Here is a 19,547-nt window from a genome sequence, read left to right as displayed (position 1 = left end):
GCTGGCCTCCTCTTCGTCCCTGGCTTAGCTTAGTCAGTCTCTCAGTGTGGCTAAGGAAGCAATATTTTACATGTGGTGGAGCTTTGCAATTTATAACGCCATTTCACAGTTCTTATTTTCATATGATGCAATTAGCAATTATGAGAAGGGGACGGAGTAACAGTCCATTGTACAGATGAGAAAACAGAGGCTCAAAGAGTTTATTGTGAAAATAAAACCACCTCTGCCTTACACCTGTATTGTGCCTTCTGGTTTACAAGGTGAGTTCATGTGTGTATCCTCTTACAATTCTTACCCACAGCTCTAGGAGGTAAATGGACTCTGGTTTTGCAGAGGAGTATCCACAGTTCTGTGACACTAAGGGCAGTGTCCACGGTCACATAGAAGGGACCCACTGAGCCCCACTCACACCTGAGCCTCAGACTCAAGGTCCCACTCTCAGCCCCCTGCTCTGCGCTTAGGACTTACTCGGTCAAACATCCGGTTCAGCAGTCTGGGGACCACAGGAAAGACAGTGGGTCTAAGTGCCTTGAGATCATCCATAAGCAGCCTGATATCTCCTTGGAAAAATCCTATTTTAGCTCCGTGACACAGCATTGCACACTAGAGAGGGAACAGAAATACCCAATATCTCACCATCGCAGCGGGTGCTGCCTGACACACACACACACACACACACACACACACACAGAGATACACAGAGACACACACACACACAGACACACACACACAGACACATACAGACACACACACACAGACACATACAGACACACACACAACACACACACATACAGACACACACACACAGAGACACACACACACAGACACATACAGACACACACACACACAGACACACACACACAGGCACACACAGACACACACACACACACAAAGCATCAGCTTCAGCATTTCACACCAGTTTCCAGAAATCTTAAAGATCCTAAACGTAGGGAGCTTTTAAAACAATGTTTTTGTGTCCTCCCAGTCACTGTCCACCATGGAACTGTGGTATTTCTCCTGGTCATCCTGAAGACAAAGGAGCTAGTGAGAAACCAGAGAATGTGTTTTTTTTTAGCGATGCTCATAGAGGTTCTGCTATTTTAGCTCCATGATAAATATCTGCTGAATGAATGACATGGTATTAGATAATCTAAGTATTTTTAGCCTTCCAGAAACTTTAGGTCTAATTTATTCTCAAAATAAAAACTTAGCTACTTGCCGACAGTCCCAGTTTTTTATTTTAGATTCCACATATAAGTGATATCATACGATATTTTGTCTTTCTGTCTGACTTACTTCACTTAATATGATAATCTCTAGGTCCATCCATGTTGCTGCAACCAGCCTTTTAAAGTCTTGCTTATTTTATTTGAATCTAACTAAACATTTCTGACAAGTCAGAATATGCCACAGCTGAGACGCTCGTCCATCCGTCTCAGAGGGGTCTGCAACCAACTATAATTGTGCCTGAATTTTTTCCTGTCTGATGCAAACTGCATTGGCAAACCACAGGCACTTGACAAAGAGTCTGCCTGTTTTAAATTTCAAAAAGAAAGAGAGATTCAAGAGATGATGCAACGGAAGTACAAATCATCTCAGGCTTGAAAGCAGAAACCACTAGAAGGGTAACACCATGGTTTATTGTTTAAAAATTTAAGCCTGGAGGCTTTTTGTTCAGTGTGGCCTGCTTCCTGGGCACACATTGAAAACCACAGTGAGGCACCTATGGTCCACTGTCAACTTCATCTGAGCTCACTCTGTGGACTTGAGGTCTCCTGGGGTGTGCAGGCAGCAGAAGCGCCAGATAGAAGATCCCTGAGCCCGTGGGGTAAGTAAATCCTACAGGGCAGTGGCTAATCAGAGGGTCGGTTCCTTATCAGTCACTCCTCTGGCTCCAACACCTAGCCCAGGGCCTGCAGCCTGGCTGGGGCTCCCAGAACATTCTTTAAATGAAGGAAAAAGCGTCCAGCGTTTCTCCTATGACACAATCCAAAACTGTCCAAGAAGGAAAAAAGATGGTTCTCGGTCAGTTTTTAAATTCGCCACACGGTCGTGTGCGAGGACCCCAGCGGGAGGTCAGCTGAAGATCGTCCTGCTTTTCCAAGGGCACTTAGAACACTGGTGAGAAAAAGGAGTCTTAAGCCAACTCATGACTATGGACAAGCACGCCCAGAATTAGAGACTTCTTACAGACCAGAAGCCTCACTGCACTTTGTGGGGTGGGATTCATAAAAATTCTACATTCACAGCTCATCTTTCCGAACTCATGCCTGTCTCTGTATCTTTCAGAAGTCTGAGCTTGTAATTTTAAAATGAATAATTACAGTTCATGTAACCGGATCCAGAAAAAAAATTATACTCTTTTAATTAATTAGTGGTATTTCTAAAATGGGGCTGAACAAAGAATTCTCTATGGGGATGACGGCCTGCACACGCACACTTACCAGCATTAATCTCTCAAACATGTGTGCAAGCGGTAAAAACGAAATGTGTGTGTCACTGGCATTCAAGGCAAGTACTTTCTGTAAGACACAACAACTTAGCAGAATACAAACAAATGAGCAAGCAATCAAAATAAAACTCAGTGCCTACCTCTACAACTCTCTCAAACATATGGGCGAGAGGCAAGAAAGAAATGAGAGTATCATCTGGGGTAGGAGTGAAGACATTCTGTAAGCAAAGACAGCAGCAAGCAGAAAAGCATTAGGATCTCCAGCAATGTCCCACTTTATTTCAGAGCACGTAATCCCTCACTGCTAAGGAGAAATGGCTTTGGCTCACTCTCTGCAATTATTTCTCACCAAAGAGTAAAATGCAAAGCAATACTTCAATAAATTATTCAAACAGAGTGGAGGTCACTCCTAGCGACAAAGTGAATCCACTGAGGACTTGAATCAAAATGAGGAAAATGTTGCCCAGATTGGGATGGCCAGAGATTACGTGCTCTAATCATTTAGATTTTCCAAGATACAGTACCCCACTGCCCGGCAAGCTCAGTTCCACAGTAAGGTAAGAAACTTATTTCATTCCAACAAAAGACCAGCATCTTATGTTGTAAAGGGAGAGGAGGAGGAAAGATAAGAGAAATTGGATTCCCAAGCCCCTTTTATTTATAGCATAAATGCATTTTGAGTATTTTAGTTTGATCAACATTTCTACCTGAAAACCCTGCTTGACCCCATAAAAAATAGCCCCATTTGTTTAACTCAAGCTCTGACCTGGCCCCAGGGGATTTGCTTGACCATAAAATGCTGATTGTGACAGGTCTGCATCTCGAGTAAGTGTGGACGTCTGGTTTCCATTTCATAGCTAAGAATGGGCTTTGCTTAGGGTCCGGGCACAGTGAGGGATGCACACAGAATGTTCCTGTTATTAATATAGAGAATTCTGGCCAAAAAAGGGGCTGCCAGCAGCAGCTGTGGCCACACCAGCTAAGAAATCAAGGCTTTGTCAAGCTGCTGAGGGCGCGATGCACCCACTTGAGAGCCGTGCCCTCCATCCCCAAAGTTGGGCCACCCTTCGTAATCATGCATTCACAGGTGAGAGCACGAGTCCCGGGCCCTGCAAGCACGTGATGTACCCATGTCACGCTGTCATCTCAGGGGAGCTTTATTCAAGTGTGGCCTGCATCTCCAGTAGCACTTGTCAGAAGAAGAGTGCTACACGCTGGGAAACCAGCCTTGTCAACATCTACACTTTTCCAGTTTTCTGGCTTAGGTCAAAGAAAGAATGTGTGTGAGCAGGACTAGAAGTTTTACGAAGTTGAGAATGCCCCCTGGTAATATTATTTTAATATTAACATTAATTGTAATCATTTACCTCAATGTTTTACGCAATGCTAAGTTTTCTTTGAAGGTCAATGAGGTAATTGCATTTTAAGGTTTTTTTTGGAAGGCCAATGAAGAAATTAAAATTTCACTTTGATAAGGTACTAAATGTTGAACTCTGTTTAGAAAGTATATACCAAAAAAGGCATTTAGAACTAAAAGCGAAAATGAGATCGAACTTCTGCAGCCACCAGAGATGCCCATTCTCCAAAACCACTAAGTACAGGCTCCTGCCACAAAAGTTAGAGCCTACAGAGCTCTCCCAGAAACACAGAATTTGCAAAAACAAATTCTATAAAAGTGAGCAAAAGATAAGAGGGGAAGGCATTCACTATACCACTATTCTATAAAAAGGCAAGTTTGAAATCTACCTTTGGTGTTACAGACGGAATTGTGACCAACTCTTCCCGCAAAGTCATACACTGAAGCCCAAACCCCCAATGTGACTGTATCTGGAGACAGGGGAGGTCACTAAGGTTAAATGAGGTCATCAGCGTGGGCCCCTGATCTAATAAGGCTGATGTCCTCATAAGGGAAGGAAGAAACACCAGAAAGTTCTCTGTGGGCACGCAGAGGTGAGGCAGGGTGAGGAGCCGGCTGTCTATAAGCCAGGAAGCTGAACTTGTTGGCACCTTGATCACAGACATCCAGCCTCCAGGACTGTGAGAAAACACAGGTCTGTTGCTCAACACCCCTCCCCCCCCGCCCCCCCGTCTGTGCTCTTTGTTACGGCAGCCTGAGCAAACTAGGACACTCGTAGCACAAACTTTAAGATTACAGGAAACAACTAAAGTTCGAGGCTTTAATCCTTCTTACAAAGCGGAAGTCAAATCAAACATAATAAATAATAAAAGTAATGATAATTCAAAATCCTTCAGCAGCATGTTAACATTTGTCAACTTAAAGAAATTAATTCTTTTCCCCACACTAAAATAGAAAAAAAGCACAAGAAAGTCAGTTGTTCTGTCTTTTCCCAGAAATATTTATATAGAGCGGTATCCAAATAAAGTTTTACTATCTAAAAGATGTCATAAATTCTATCTGTCAATTCACCTTATCAGTCACAGGCAGGAGTTGGATATTAGGTCCACAGTGAAAACTATTTGACAGAACGTGACCTCAGGCCATAGGAAAGCTCAGACCTTATCTGTATTTCAGATAGCGCTTCAAATACAGCACATGCCTAACGTAATGGTGGTGCCTCTGACACCTTCACTCCTGAGGCCTGATGCCAACCAACGGATATGAGAGAGATGACAATACCGCCAAAGTTTACCTCTGTCATTTTCACAAATGCTGAACAATCGCTCACTACATTTCGATGGGTAATCATTGCTCCTTTGGGGTTGCCTGAGGAATACACACGAGCAGAACAAAGTTAGAAGACAGAAACTCCATCCAGGACTGACAGAAATTACAGAAGCCCAGAAACCCTGTATAATTAGGGCCTCTGGTGCCTCTACTGTGAGGTACACCTATGAAAGCCAAATGTTGAGTCACATTAGATTCCTGAGGAACCTGCAATCCTTTATATGAAACTTATTATCTTAAACAATCTTTATTAATATGGGCAAGTTTGAGAGGGTGCGTATAGCAATAAGAGAAGAAAATCCAGGAATTTTATTTCTGGAAACCAGTGATACAGTTTGACCTAAGAAGACCGGAGGTTCTACCTTCGCCTTCAATAAATGTTTGAGGACACTCTCAGACTCTAGGACTGTCTTACAGAGCTACCAGATGACAGGGCTTGAAGCACTTCTGTGTCTTCTGCTTTCAGTCCATCTATAGTTCGAATAAGTCATCCACAAAATGAGATATGGAATAGACACTTCCAAATACCACTTAGAAGCAATTCCTTTTCAAAACTGACCCGTAGTTCCACTTGTGAAGCAGATGACTGCAACATCTTCAGGTGCTGGCGGCTACAGCACAGTTAAAAAAAAGAAAAGAAAAGAAAAGAAAAGAAAAAGAAAAGCCATTATAAATCAGAATAGAATAGAAAATGATTAAGTCGTAACATATCATCCAAGAGTTCTACTAGGCTCTGAGCTGACCAGACATGGAAACTACAGAGGCTGGAGGCTGGGGCAGGTCAGACACTGTGCTCTCACCTTTGGCTTCTGTCTATTGGCTCTTCCCAGGTCCTAGATGGGAAGAGAGAAAGAGTCTTAAAAGGAAACATTTTCTAAATGTAAAGAACAAAGTCACATCAAGTCACTTCAAGCTGCCCTTACTCTGGGATTCACTCACAGCCAACTCAAAGACAGCATACATTTCAGATTAAATAAACAACAGCAATTCTAATTAACCTGAACCCAAACACTTAGCCACTGTTTCAAGAAGCCATTTTCCAGTTGTTTTCTCTCTTATATAATGCATATCAAAGGCATTAGGACTGGCCTTTGACGTGGGATTTATGCAAAAGACAGGAATCAAAGTCTCTTACGTGTACTTCCAGTCCCCACTTCGCTTCCTGTTACGGCCTTTAACAAAGCCTGGCTCTCAACTGTAATCAGAGAACCATACACAGATGCTCTGCACCCTCCCAGAATCAGAGCTGAGCACTGATACATGATCATCCAATTCTGCAAAAATGACATCTTCAGTATGGAGAGAGAAATCAGTCTCTGCCAGATTTAAATGCTGGCCATTTTTGGAGAGGCTCAAATATCCGTACTCCTGACATGGCGCAGAAAAAGGATTTTGGAATCTCCGATTACACAACAGGCCACGAAAGAAGTGCTAAGACCACTCCTGAACAGACATGAAGGGTTAAGAAGGACAGATTCGTTTCTGAGGCGCAGCATTTCCCAACAGCAGGCTCCTAGTTACTACCAATGGGCTCATTCTGCAGTTACTGCATGAAAGTGTCTCCATGGCCACTTTAATATCTACTCATTTTTAAAATAAACTATTTACATTCTTTTCCTACTAAAATCAAACAGCTTAAGTGAGCATATGGAAGGAGCATGCCTAAAATTAAATGGAAATTAGATGGGTAGGCTCAGGGTTCAGTGAGTTTCTGCCCAGCACACAGTTTTAAACAGTCTTTAGCCCTAATCACACTTTAAATTATATATAACAGACCACTGATTAAAAATAGGAAGAATGAAATCCAAGTAGAAGTCAGCTGAGAGCTAAAGCAGTGACAATTCCACCATTTTCTAAAATAATCTTTATCAGATACAAATTTCCACTCATCTTTTTAGAATTCTCTTATAACACCAATTTTTGAAGAATTAGAGATCTTAAGAAGTTAAGAAAAATAAAGCAGCAGTTACATACAATTTGACTTTCAATTTATTGGGAAGAAAGTTATCCAAATTAGTGCATTATTTGTCAAGAAAGTTTTACAGCCTCAAGCCTGTCTTATGTCATAATTTAGGAAAAAAATTCAACAATTATAAAAATAAACAAGTTGTCATCTTTAGGTTCCAAATGTCAAAAAAAAAAAAAAACAAAAAACCCAAACCCATAAACAGAAGGAAGACTGAATTCTACTTAATGATTAGCATGCTGAAGGATTTGGGGGTGATAAAATGTACACCCTACTGAAAATGCACAAAAAAAGACATATTGATGAATAAAAGGACAGAGTAATTAGTATGCGATAAAGCAAATGTATTAAAATATTAATTGTAGACTGTTGGCAGGTATGTGGTAGTCTACTGCACAATTCTTTCAACTTGTTTGCATGTTTGAAAGTCTTCATAATAAAATATTGAAAAAAGTACAAAAACTCCAAATACCATTGTTTTTGATGCAATAAAAATATATATTAATAAAAACTGGATCACATGATCAACCAAAAAGCTAATTTTAAATTCATTTCTTAAAAACTTAATCTTTTGCCTATGAAATTTTAAAAAACCAAATATGGATCAATATTACACAGCTAAGTGTAAAGCAATGTCTTTTATAATAAATATTTTAATATTAACTTTATAATTTTTGATCACTTACTCATCTAAATTTTTTTAATCTTAAAATTACTTCTTTATCATAGAGCAGTCAAAAAAGACAAAAAAGTGCCTGTGTATGTGTCTGTTGGGGGGGCAGGGAGAGGAGGGAAAATAGGGGGAAAAGGAAATTGTATTATGAGATTACAAGTAAAAAAAAAGTGAGGAACTGCTAGGTAAAAAGCTAGCTAAAAACTCAACTTAACAATTCAGCACACCCATTAGCTCTTATGGACTCCTGTTCCACGCTATTGTGTGCACGTGTGCGTGTGCGGCAGAAGCTCGGATAGAACACATGACAGATTCCCTGTGACCACTAAGCCCCCCAGGAAAGGTCTGCTAGCTCCTTCCTTGTAGCTCAAATTCTTAGTAGAAGGAGAACTATAAATAAAAAACCCTATTTATATCAGTTCCAGGAGAATATTTATAACATTTTCAGAAAGAGAATGACTTGTTCTATTGAGCCAATTACCGCCAGTGATGTGCACATAAGAGGCCCCTCTTGCCCGCTTTTTTGGATTGAACTCTAATCCAAGTGCAACTGGGGAAATCAGGTCCTTATATGATCCTACGTCCAACAACCAATTTACATATGGACTACACTCATTTTCCTAAAACGCCTACCTTTAAAGTTGTGATTAATGTGAACCTCAAGAAATATAATATGAAAATCAGCCAAATCAAGCATCTAGGCTAGAAACTCACCAGGACTCTACCAAAGCACCCTGGAAAAGACAACAGTGAGGCAGATTTCTATGTCTGGCTCCGTTTCAGGGACAAATCACTAAGAGGCACTGAAGCCTAAAGAGGACATAAAAACTTAAATCTCCTCCTGAATCTGAAATTCCCATTTCCAGCATTGACTGGAGTGACCTGCCAGTGCTCTAGAACGAACATGTGAGCTTTGCAACTAGCTTTATGAGAGTACTTCCAGTAAACTGTGATGGATTAACACTAGGCATGCATGTAGAATTCTTATTTCCAGTAATGAGACTGGAATTTCTGCTCTCCATCTTTTATGGGTTGCTGGAACGATGGGCCAGATCTGGGACCGCGCAGTCACACTGGGTAAGGCATTTGAGCCAAAATGACCTCTGGGGAAACCCTGCAGAGAAGGGGGCAGGGGCGGGGCGGGGCAGGGTGACTCACCTCCAACGCCTTCATGCTGATGATCTCCACCCCGCACTTCTGGCCTCGTTCCAACAGACTGCTGCCGAAGGAGTCCATGAGAACTACGGTTTTAAGGCCTGGTATTAACTTATTCTCCACACCGTCTAATAAGAGGTTGGCCTTCTCTGGCTTGTCCACAAAAACCAGAGAGAGTTCGGCTGGAAGTGAAGAGACACAATGAGGAATCAGCTCTGGGATATTCTGAGCCTGACTATAGCATCTGACACTGGGTTAAATACCACATTCTTTGAATAGCAGGGCAGAGGTACATTTAAATAGAAAACCCCTATCAAGCTAAGTATCAGCAAATGTAGTCACTGGATTGAACCAATAACCAGCCAACGTGCCCCCAGAGGCCACCGACGTACCTTTGTTGATTATGTAGGTGATTGCTTCAGTTCCTAGGGTATCATAGAGGGGAATGATCACCATCGAATAAGCAAAGCATCCCTGTTCAATGATCACCCACTAAAGAAAAAGCAAAGGTTGGGGTGAGACAATGAAATGTCATCATGGGACCACTCTGGGGAGAACAATCCTCTAGAGATTCAAGGAGGAAACACTGGATGTAGTAGAACTAACGTGTGTGTCTCCTACTATGTGCCAGGCACCCGAGGGATTCCTAATGAGGACAAAACACTTGTCCGCTTCTTAAAAGGAAAGTGCAATTTGCCTGAAGATTTGAGGCAAATATGTGAAAAGAGAATTAACGATCAAGAGTGACGGGCTCCGAGGCGAGGGAGCCCGCGGTGGGCCTCCGAGGTGTGGGAAGTAACCAAGCTTGTCCTTTGCAAGAGCAGCACAGTCTGGACAGATAGAGAGAAGGGTGAGGGGACCCCAGGAGTGGGGACTGTGTGGTCAAAAATGGGGAGGGGGCCCGCGAGCCACGAGGCTGGCAGGGACGGTCCAGCAGGGAGGTAGGGACCAGCTAGTCTGGCGCGGAGGACTGGAGCAGGTTTGAGGCCACGGAGGAGCTTGGTTCTACACCCCAGGTGAGGCGCAGCACTGGGGCTTCTTGGCCAAACAGTGACTGGGGGCCTGAGGAAGAGCGATCTGGCCACAGTGGGCAGCAGAGCCTGGGACCAGGGGAAGGGGGACACACTGTCTACTGGGAAAATTGTCCTGGCAAAGCCTCCCCAGAAAAGTAAGGAAGCAATGAAGTGATACAGTCACTGGTCATCTTGCCTCTAAACCCATCAGCCCCATGGCAACCAATCCAGCCACCAGGCAGATGTGGCCAGGTCACTCTTTCGCTTTTAATCCTCAGCAGTGCCCATTTTCTCCAGCCACAGTTCTTGATCTTCTGCAGAACGCATGGAGCAGAGAAGGGCAGGGTGAGCGTGGGGAGGGAGCATCATCGGCTCACATTCCCCCGTCTGGAACTGTCTTCTCTCTCTCTCATCCTGCCCCTCCATACTCCCCCTAGGAAAACACTTCATCCCCACACAGACACACTGCTCAAGGCAAATGTGTAGTTGTTTCTGATATTCCCTTGGCTTCCCCACCTTCACGGCCTTCTGGACTCCACCTGGATGCCACCTCCAGGAAGTCCTCCTTGACTGAGCTCCCAGAATCCTTTTGCCTTGTGTCCACACATTACAGAGAAAACAAAGGCTTATGGGGCTGTCTTTATGGTACCTTACAAAGAGGAGCCAAGTCACAGCTGTCCTTTGGTGCCTGGCAGTGCCTGGCGTATAGGAGGCACTCAACAAACATTTGGTGAAGTAACCAATAAAGGCGGGAAGAAGCCCACTCTGTGAAGGAATGTGTGTCCTAGTCATAGACTCACTATAAAATTCCACTGAAGCAAAAATTCTGGGTGTGTTCATTCAAACGGGTTTCACTTCAAATGAAAGAAACGAAATTCACGAGCCTGGTCCAGACCAGCTGTGAAAAATGCTTTCTCTCCCTCAGCACTACATAAAGCGCTAAGAAACCACTCTCACTTATAAAGCACTCAGTAGCACAGGGATTGAGCCAGCATGTCTTCCAGCCCCAAGTAGGTCGAAGAATCAATTCAATTTCTTCAACTCAGGGCTTGACTTTTTCTAAGCCAGCTATGCCACTGATTTGTTTACTCACAGTATAAGCAATAGCTCCAGAGGGTGTCCCACTTCCATCTACTTCAGTGCGGCGGGCGGTGTGCAGCAGAGCCACGCCTGGGCTGGGGCGGCCAGTCTGCTGGCCTGAACTACGGCCAGCTCCAGGCCAAGCACCCCCCCCCCCGCTGCCCCTGGCGTTTCTGTAACTTTGTAACCTGAGCAGAGGGAAAGCTCAGGCCTTTTAGAAAGAAAAGGTGAGAGTCTGCTAATGACAAAAATGTATCCACGTTTCTTTGTCATTTATTAATGCTATTTTGCTAACCACAGAGGCAGCCCTTCAAGTGGGAAGGCTTCTGTGTTAGTTATTTGTTCTAAGAGTTTCTTTGCTTGTTTTCGTTTGCGGACTTGGGTTTTAAAAACACAGAAACCAGTGTTTTTTTTTTTTTTTTTCCTACCTAAAGGCTAAGGAAGGGCCTGTTTCGGGTTTTCATCTGTGTAACTCTCTAAGGCTAACACGAAGCATGTTGTAGTAGCAATCAGACCACAGAATCTGGTCTGAAGCAGAGGCAGGTGTGAACCAACTGGCTCTCGTATAAGAGCGCTCTCCAAGCCACGCGCGGTCAGTGCCTAATGGTCAATACCTCAGGTCTGTTCTGAGCAAAGATGCCGACGAACTGATCCGGGGCAGCCTTGAAGCCCTTCTGGATCAGCCCTGAGCCCACGCACTCGGACATTTCTTCAACCTAAAATGGGGAAGAAAAAACCAGGAAGAATGTCAGGTCCACATCAAAGGAAAAGCGTACTGGTGGTACCTCAGCTGACAAGCAGCCCTGCCCAGAGGAGGAGGACAGGGGCCAACAGGTATTCCTTTATCTCACATTTTTGTAAAGGTCAAGGTTTGACTCATCAGAACTCACCAGAAAGGAACACATCATATGGTTCCTTCTGCAAAGCAAATGAATTTTCACCCCAGCAGCTGCAGGTCACAGATGACGTACGTTAGGGTCTAACACATTTCTACCCTATACTTCAGCTTTATAAAGTTATAAAAGCCATCCAGGGACAGAATTTTGTGTCTGTGTTCATAAATAGCAACCAAGCAGACAAAACTCGTCCTTTGCTATGAACACAGAAACAACAGGTTTGGGGGAGACCTTTAAAAACATAAGAGCAAGCTCTTATCACCAGGCTCTACAATTCCATTCTTGAGAACTTATTCTTAGGAAATAATTGTCTTAACAGGAGGTCAAAAAAAACTTTATGGACAAAGATATATATTTCAAAATTTCAAAAATCTCAAGACTCTAGGGGGAAAAAGACCAATGGCTGGATGATTAAGTAAGTGGAGTATCTGCAACAATTTTAAGAGAAATAAATACAAAAATGTACACAACTGTTACAACGAAGTAAAAATAGGTAGATTCATAAAAATTAGGCTGGCCTCATCATCTCCTCATTCCTACCCCAAATGAACTAAAAAAAAAAATTTTTTTAATCTTAAAACTTGGAACGCTTTTCTTTATTCTCAGTCAGTGAATTCTCAAGAGCATACCCACACCTGCAGAAAACAGAACCACACCTATTCCTGCCCCAGAAGCCTGTTGGCTCTGGCACATAGCGCCACCCCTGCTCTGCCAATGGCCTTGAGAGTGACACTGGAGAGATGACAGCAAGAATGACATCAACATGCTTATTATTTTCACACCTCATGGACTGTTTCACAACTCCTGCTCGCCCTTAAGGGCTGGGAACCTGGGAATGCCTGCAAAGTGCACCAGGATGCTATGCGCACATTTCTATCTCTAGAAAGAAGGTCCAGGCCTTTCTTCAAAAAGCTCACAGGGGTTCCCAGCCCTAAAAGGTCAGAGTTACTGCGCTGGGGGAAAAAATGATTTAAATGTACAAATCCAATATTAATCCAATGTTAGCTTAAGTCTGCTTCTTTATCTTCACTGGCCTCTGAAATGTACAATACACCTTCCGAAATCGCAGTGATTTTCAATCTGCCCTCAAAAATCCCGCTGCAATGAACCCCATCTTCTCTCTTCCAGCCAATATAACAGAAGCAATATAGGGACATATTACTGTAGTAACTGTGGTATGAACCCCAATGGTTGGGTTGCAGGTTGGGTTTTTGTTTGTTTGTTTGTTTTGTAATGCAAGTGCCTGCCTTAAGCTTTGACTGCTTTTTGATGCATCCACATCCAAGATGGCACCACGAAACAAACCCATCACCAGCCACAGACTAGATGAGGAGCCGGGCCCCTTCCCCTCCCCAGGCTCCTCTGTTTAAGACATCTTGGCCGATGTTGGTGACTGACCATTTGGGCCACTTGTTCCTTCTCTTCTTGTGCTTTAAGTTCCTGCTCTTACATTTTAAATTCATCAATAAAGAGTGAGCCCGTGAAACCCTAGGCCCCCCGCTTTGAGTCCAATAAAAGCAGAACCCCAGGCCCCCTGTGAGCGCCCCCCCCCCCACCGACCCGCGACCTCGCTGTGTGGCCCATGTGTGCTCTGTAATTTCCAGGTTCCAGAGTAAGAAATCTTTACTTTTTCAAAGTTTCCTCACAGTTATTGCTGAAGGGCGTCTTGCCGTCATAATAACCACAAGGGCGGGTCCAGCCCCAACACTGGTTACTAACAGGCTGAGAAGGCACCAAACAGTAACAGGACAAGAAGATGAAGCACATAAAAGAGCCTGTGGGGCCGGAGGACCGTCACGCAATGCTGTAACGCCAACACACGTGAACTGTTTTTACACCACTTGTGAGCATGAGCGATCTGAAAACTATTTAGGTGGAAAACTACTCCTTAGCTCTGGGAAGGCAAAATAAAAACAGAGAAATCCCTCCGCTCACCGGAGCCACAGCTCATTACTCCCACAAGCAAGGCATGCTGAGCCGTTGTCTTGTCTCTCTCTGTCTCTCTGCCTTTTGCATTTCATTGGTCCTCAGATGAGGGAGGACCAGCAGGTGTTTTTTCCAGGGGCTGGTTTTGGAGCTCCTGATGACAATCTCCTTCATGTGCACAGCCCAGAAGACACCCACCACGGCAGGGCCGGTCCCTCTGTGTTCCTGAAGCCACGGGATGCCCTGCCCTGAGAGCAGAGCACTGTTTCCTGGCCAGCTGTGCTGGAAACAAAAGGCAGCAAAGCCGACACTTCCAGCTGCGCCTGCTTGTCCCTGGGAGGCTGCTTGGACCAGGGAGCAGCAGGGGCATGAGATTTGCTGTAATTGTGATAAACATAAAAATAAACAGCAAGTCTTCCTGCTCTGCTACCTCCTGTTCACACACTACTGTTTAAACAGTTGTGGCCATGGATCCTTTGGGACCGTAGAGTGACAGGAGTGAAGATGCCCCAATCATGGTGTCCTGTGCATCTGTCCTGTAACACAGGTGTTGTCCCTGAACATCTGTGCTGCCCTGGGGTTAAAGGTCACACCAGCCCCACGCTGGCCAAGATCAGTACGATGCTCTGAAGATCCCTACACTGGACAGTGTGGACCTCACTCCTGGTCCTGGTTCTCCCACTAACCAGCTGTGACCTGGGTGAGTCCCACCCCTGCCCGAGGCCTGTTCCTCTCATCTATAAAATGAGAGGGCTACTGTATACTGGGGCATCTAAACTTGTCTAGTACCACTGAAGGCAGAGAGGAGTAATCCTGTCCCCCGAGGGTCTGGGAGAAGAGTCACCTGCTTCAAGCACATTTCTAGAATTTTATTTTAAAAACTACACTGCACTCCACAATGCACACACATCAGTTCTAAAATACTTTGAGCTGCCAGTTCAAATACTCCCCAAGTCTGTGAGAAATGTCTCCGTTTAAATGCTACACGTGTGTCCTAAAGCCCCGAGCTAGGCAGCACGCACTCTCCGGAGAAACCTTCCAGCCCCATGTTCAGTGCCCCCAAGAACTGACACAGTCAAGCACCACGGCTCGCATGAGGCATCCACAGAGCCAGGAAACTCACCTGTTTGTATGAAAGCCATTCATAGGGTTGGTCTGGTTTCCGAGAGCCTAAACATGGGCCATTATCTAAAACGAGAAAAAAACAATGAAAAAACAAAAAATGGTCTTACCATGCATAAATCTTCCTAGATTCTAATTTGTATCCTACCTCATTCCACAAAGTAACAGGGAGACTCTACTGTGGTCCTCAGATGTGAAACAACGAACTCAGAATGGAAATGCTTTCTCCCTGGGCTTTGGTCTGAGTTTGTGTTCGTTTTTCTATTTCTATTTTGTTTCTTATATGGGGCAAGAGAGGAGATCAGGCACATACAATTTTTAAGGATGCTTAATTTGTGAATTCTTCCTCAATACTGGTAAAGTATTGGTTGAGTAAGGTGTCAGCAGCTGAGTGGTAGAGATTTCGGTATGGGTTTTTAGAAGTATCCCTCAAAATTCGGAATATGAAAAGGAAAATATAGTTTTTAAGTGGCCAAATTCTGATGATTAAATGTATGAAGAATCACCTGGAATTCTAAGAATGTAGGTAAAGTCTTGATCTCAAAGAAAGAAAAAAATGGAGATTTTTCTCTTTCCTCATTAGGAAAGAAATGAGGGGAAAATAAAGGGGCATTTGTGAAAGCAAAAGTCAAGAAATACCAGGATGTGTCCTGATTCCAACCTAGGCACCAAATCAGCAGAAAGAAAGAAAACCAAGTCAGGCCTGCCGCCGCCTGTTTTTGTAAATACGGTTTTATTGGAACACAGCCCCGCTTCTCCCCTTATGTGTCTAAGGCTGTGGTTGAACAGTCGTAATGGAGACCATCTGGCCCAAAAGGCCTAACGTATTTACCATCCGGCCCTATACAGAAAGTCTGCAGACTCCCGCTCTAGGACTCCCTGGTGAACCCTCAGGGAACTGGGGAACTTAAAGAAATGTACCAAACCCAGGCCCCACCAACAAAATGTTCGACCTCACTGGACAGGGATAGGGTCTGGGCCCTAGTATTTCTGAAAAGCTCCCCAGGTAATACAAAGCTAAACCACTCAAAGAGGGAACTCTAGGCTGGCTTCTCCTGCATCATTCAACAAACTCCTAACTACCTGCTCTCGAGGCTGGGCTTTGCTCTCCTGCAAAAGCTTAATCTTGAAAATCAAAGCTTAGAGTAAAAAGGTCCTCTGGAAAAAAAAGAAGAAAAAAGTGTTCCCTAAAGCAGACCCCTTTAATCAGTACAGGTTAAGAAAAGAACTTATTTTTTCTTCAATTTTTCCAAAACATGCATGTAAGACCTTCATTTTCCAAGCAGAGAAAGTGACACAAAAAAGTTATGTGGCTTGTCTTAAGATCAGGGGAGAGTCAGAAGTGTAACAGAAGTCCCCATACTCCCAGATGACTCCTGTCCTCTGCCAACAATGGGATAAACATACATACATTTATACACACGCGTGCTCTGCACAGTGGTGAAGAATACGTAGACATCTATACGCGTACATACACTGTACGTGCTCCCATACATCCACACACTCGTGTATTTGCGTTACATGTACAGCATATAAATGTTTTCATGTGGCCTGACATCAGGCTGCTCTGCCTTGTGGATATTTACTGTCACAGACAAACCCTGACCCTGACACTAACTCTGAAGAAGTTCGCAGATTAAATAATATAGAACTAAGTTTGCCTTCCTTTGTAGTGAAGAGGCTTAATGAATCTGCTACAGGAACACTGGGGCAAACACACTGAAGTGAGCAAGCCAATTTTTACTGGATTGAAGGCTGAGAAGAAACAAAAGGTGCTTCTTGAGCACATACACATGCCACACACCGTGGGGGCCGGAGGCAGCGCCGTCCCTGACTGGGAGCGTGCGGTCCGGCCTCCAGTGGCAGGAACAGATGCTAACCACCGAAAGGTTTAATAACAAACGGCAGGTCCCAAAGACTATTTCTAGAGGGGAGTCAGGAACAAGCAAAAGACAAAGAGGCTAAACTAAAAAGAGGGACTGTGGCAGCAGCGGGTGTGGTCCCCTCCGCCGAGGGCACAGTGATGGAGCACCTGCCGTGTGCTGCTTGGAGGTGGCGGTGGGGGAGGGGTGGCTGCCCTGCCAGCCGGCAGGATGGGGCGCTGGGGGAACACCTGACACCCTTGAGGAGTGACTGCAGAAACAGGTACAGGATGCTGGGAAAAGGAGGAAACGCCTCACTTGGAGGGAGGGGATGAAAACGACAGACCAGGAAGGGTTTACAGAAAAGGTGAAACACAATATGAGTTTTACGAGATTAGTGAGACTCTATCAGCCACCCTGGATGGGGATGGGAAAGAAGAGGCTTTATGATCAGGGATAAAAAGATGCTCAGAGCCGGGGGGCTCAGAGAGAGCAGAGGCAGGGCGGCTTTGCTGAGCTCAGTGTGACCCAAGGGGCACACACAGGGAGCCCGGGAGGGAGGGGCTGGCCAGGCAGGCGGCTGTTGGATACTTGGGGTCTCCTGGGCCACCGTCAGGGATGGAGTGCAGTCCAGTGAGTTGGCACACCGCAGGTGTCTCTGACGGAAAATCACTTGCTTTGAATGTCAGTGTTTATTTTTCAAAATATGGGTCAAGTGAAGTTGAGAAATGTTGGATTGGGTCCAATTAAACAGGTCTCTCTACTGCAGGAAACATCAGAGACTGCACTGAGCGAATGGACGTGTGACTCCATTAAACAACTACCTGACCACAGAAGCCCCTTTGCTGGGGGGACACCCAGAGGGACTTCCGTGCTGTGCGCCTCAATCTGGAGAAGTTATGACAGGAGACAGAGAGCCGGGACCCACACTGAGTAGGTGAAAACTGAGCAAATGTGGCTTTCTGAAGAAAGAACCCTCTTTTTGAATGCAGAACATTCAGCATCAGGCACACAAACTCAGCCAAATGCTTACTTGACACCCGTATACCCCTCTGGAAACCTTCGTATAGTGTTGTGACATCATCGTAGAAATACACCAAGGGCTCATCGCTGTCCAGAAATGCGGATCTCCGGGCACCGTCACTACCCTACAGAAGAGCAGAGACAGATAGACAGCAAGTTAGAAGCAAGTATCAAAAATAAAAAGCCTAATGTGTGTGTGCTCTCAATCCCTCGGGGACCCGGAGTAGCTGCTCAGAGAGCATGTGAATGAACTGAAGGGTGCAATGGGCTGGCACCTAATATAAATCATTCGCCTGGAGACCAGTGCAGGCCGCAGAGAAGCAAGGCTGAGCCCCAGTGTTCGTCCAGCATCCCTGGGAAAAGGAAACGACGGAGGGAGAAAGAAAAGAGGCTCGCAGACCTATAAGCACTGGTCCCCACCAGACAAGGATGGAGAGTCTGAGGACTGGAAACCCCTCCACTCCACCCCCCCACGCGCTGGGACGATTCTCAGACAGCAGCCATCGGCAGCACAGAGGACCGATTTTGTCAGGTCAGTGGAAATGACACACCGTCCAGTACCTAAATTAAAAAAAAAGCACTGCTTGCTTGTGGTTTGCCATAGACTCCATGTCCTAAATTGTAACTCTCTGCTGTTCCCAAATAAACCCAGTTAAAAAAAAATAAAGGCACAATTTAAGTTACAGGTGAAACACTGGGTGGAAGGTCACACTGTCACTTAATTATAAGGCATACTCTGTAATTTCATGAGAGGAGCTGAAGGAAATGCGGGTGGACCTGCGTTTTGAAATTTGTTGCTCTATGAAATGATCACGTGTGCCTATAAAGAATCATTTTTGATGTGAGTATGTGTTACCATTCTTCTTGAATGAAAATGCTACGCACAAGCACTGGGTATCAGCAACCTGAGTGACACCTACAAAGGGGAGGGGCTGCACAGCATAGCAATGGGAGCTCGGATGTCCGTGTCTGCTACGAGCCTGAGCCATCCTGAAGGCAGGGCACTGAGTTACTGGGTTATTTGAGTGCCTACAGCTACTTCTGGGAACACCTACTTATATGAAAAAATACTTTACATTTGGCCTTTCTGGACTTCTGACATAACCTAAAGATCGGGAGTGGGGGTGGGGGTTTGCTCAAGAAACAGGGCGCACTCTGCAGACAACCCCCAGGGAATGTGCGGGAAATGGGCCAGTGAGGGTGAGTCAGGGAGGATTACGGGTCTTTTGCTTCCTCTTTAACGTGGTGATACAGTTTTCCAAGTTTAAAAAAATAGAAGATCGTGAGTCAAACACACTAGAGTTAAACACGGTCACGAGGATATTCAGCGAAGTCTACACAAGCTAAGGTTCCTCTAGAGGTCAGTCTCCCCACATGGGCAGAACAGGAAATAAAAGTTCAAGTTCCCCTTGGGGGTCAGGAGGACAGGAATCCACTGATGGTTACCAACACCAGAACTCTTGCCAATATTTGCAAAAAAGGATCACTTGATGGTGAGAGTCATTTTGCATCACTCCCATATTTAAATGTAAAAGCAAATAACTACATCCTTGAGGATTTCTCGGGGATAGAGAGGCCCAAGCTTTATAAATTGTGGTCTCTTTTATCTTGATCTAGAAAAAAACGGGTATCTACGGGCCCTAAGGGTCAATGGCTCCCTCTAAGGAGAAGGACTGGGGGAGGGTGGGGAGAA

At 44.8% G+C, this 19,547-nt stretch overlaps 1 protein-coding gene across 4 annotated transcripts in view; it reads right to left on the bottom strand.

Moving 5' to 3' along the window:
- ACSL1 (acyl-CoA synthetase long chain family member 1) overlaps window positions 1-19,547 on the bottom strand; it is a 55,050-nt gene that overhangs the window by 10,576 nt on the left and 24,927 nt on the right. For 3 of the 4 annotated variants that reach the window (XM_032468413.1, XM_006178343.3, XM_014553896.2), the window contains exons 3-12: window positions 17,865-17,979; window positions 14,971-15,035; window positions 11,640-11,741; window positions 9,325-9,424; window positions 8,936-9,114; window positions 5,939-5,971; window positions 5,698-5,749; window positions 5,104-5,177; window positions 2,593-2,670; window positions 469-603 (exon numbers count right to left, since the gene is read on the bottom strand). In XM_032468413.1, the coding sequence (XP_032324304.1) occupies window positions 469-603; window positions 2,593-2,670; window positions 5,104-5,177; window positions 5,698-5,749; window positions 5,939-5,971; window positions 8,936-9,114; window positions 9,325-9,424; window positions 11,640-11,741; window positions 14,971-15,035; window positions 17,865-17,979 (933 nt within the window). Of the gene's footprint in view, window positions 1-468; window positions 604-2,444; window positions 2,523-2,592; window positions 2,671-5,103; window positions 5,178-5,697; window positions 5,750-5,938; window positions 5,972-8,935; window positions 9,115-9,324; window positions 9,425-11,639; window positions 11,742-14,970; window positions 15,036-17,864; window positions 17,980-19,547 lie in introns of all 4 variants that reach the window. The other variant, XM_032468414.1, reaches the window with a different exon arrangement.

The sequence above is a fragment of the Camelus ferus genome, chromosome 26 (genome assembly GCF_009834535.1).
Source record: "Camelus ferus isolate YT-003-E chromosome 26, BCGSAC_Cfer_1.0, whole genome shotgun sequence".
In the NCBI taxonomy this organism is placed as follows: Eukaryota; Metazoa; Chordata; class Mammalia; order Artiodactyla; family Camelidae; genus Camelus; species Camelus ferus.
The sequence above is the reverse complement of the archived record's forward strand: the minus strand, read 5'-3'. Positions and strand labels throughout refer to the sequence as shown.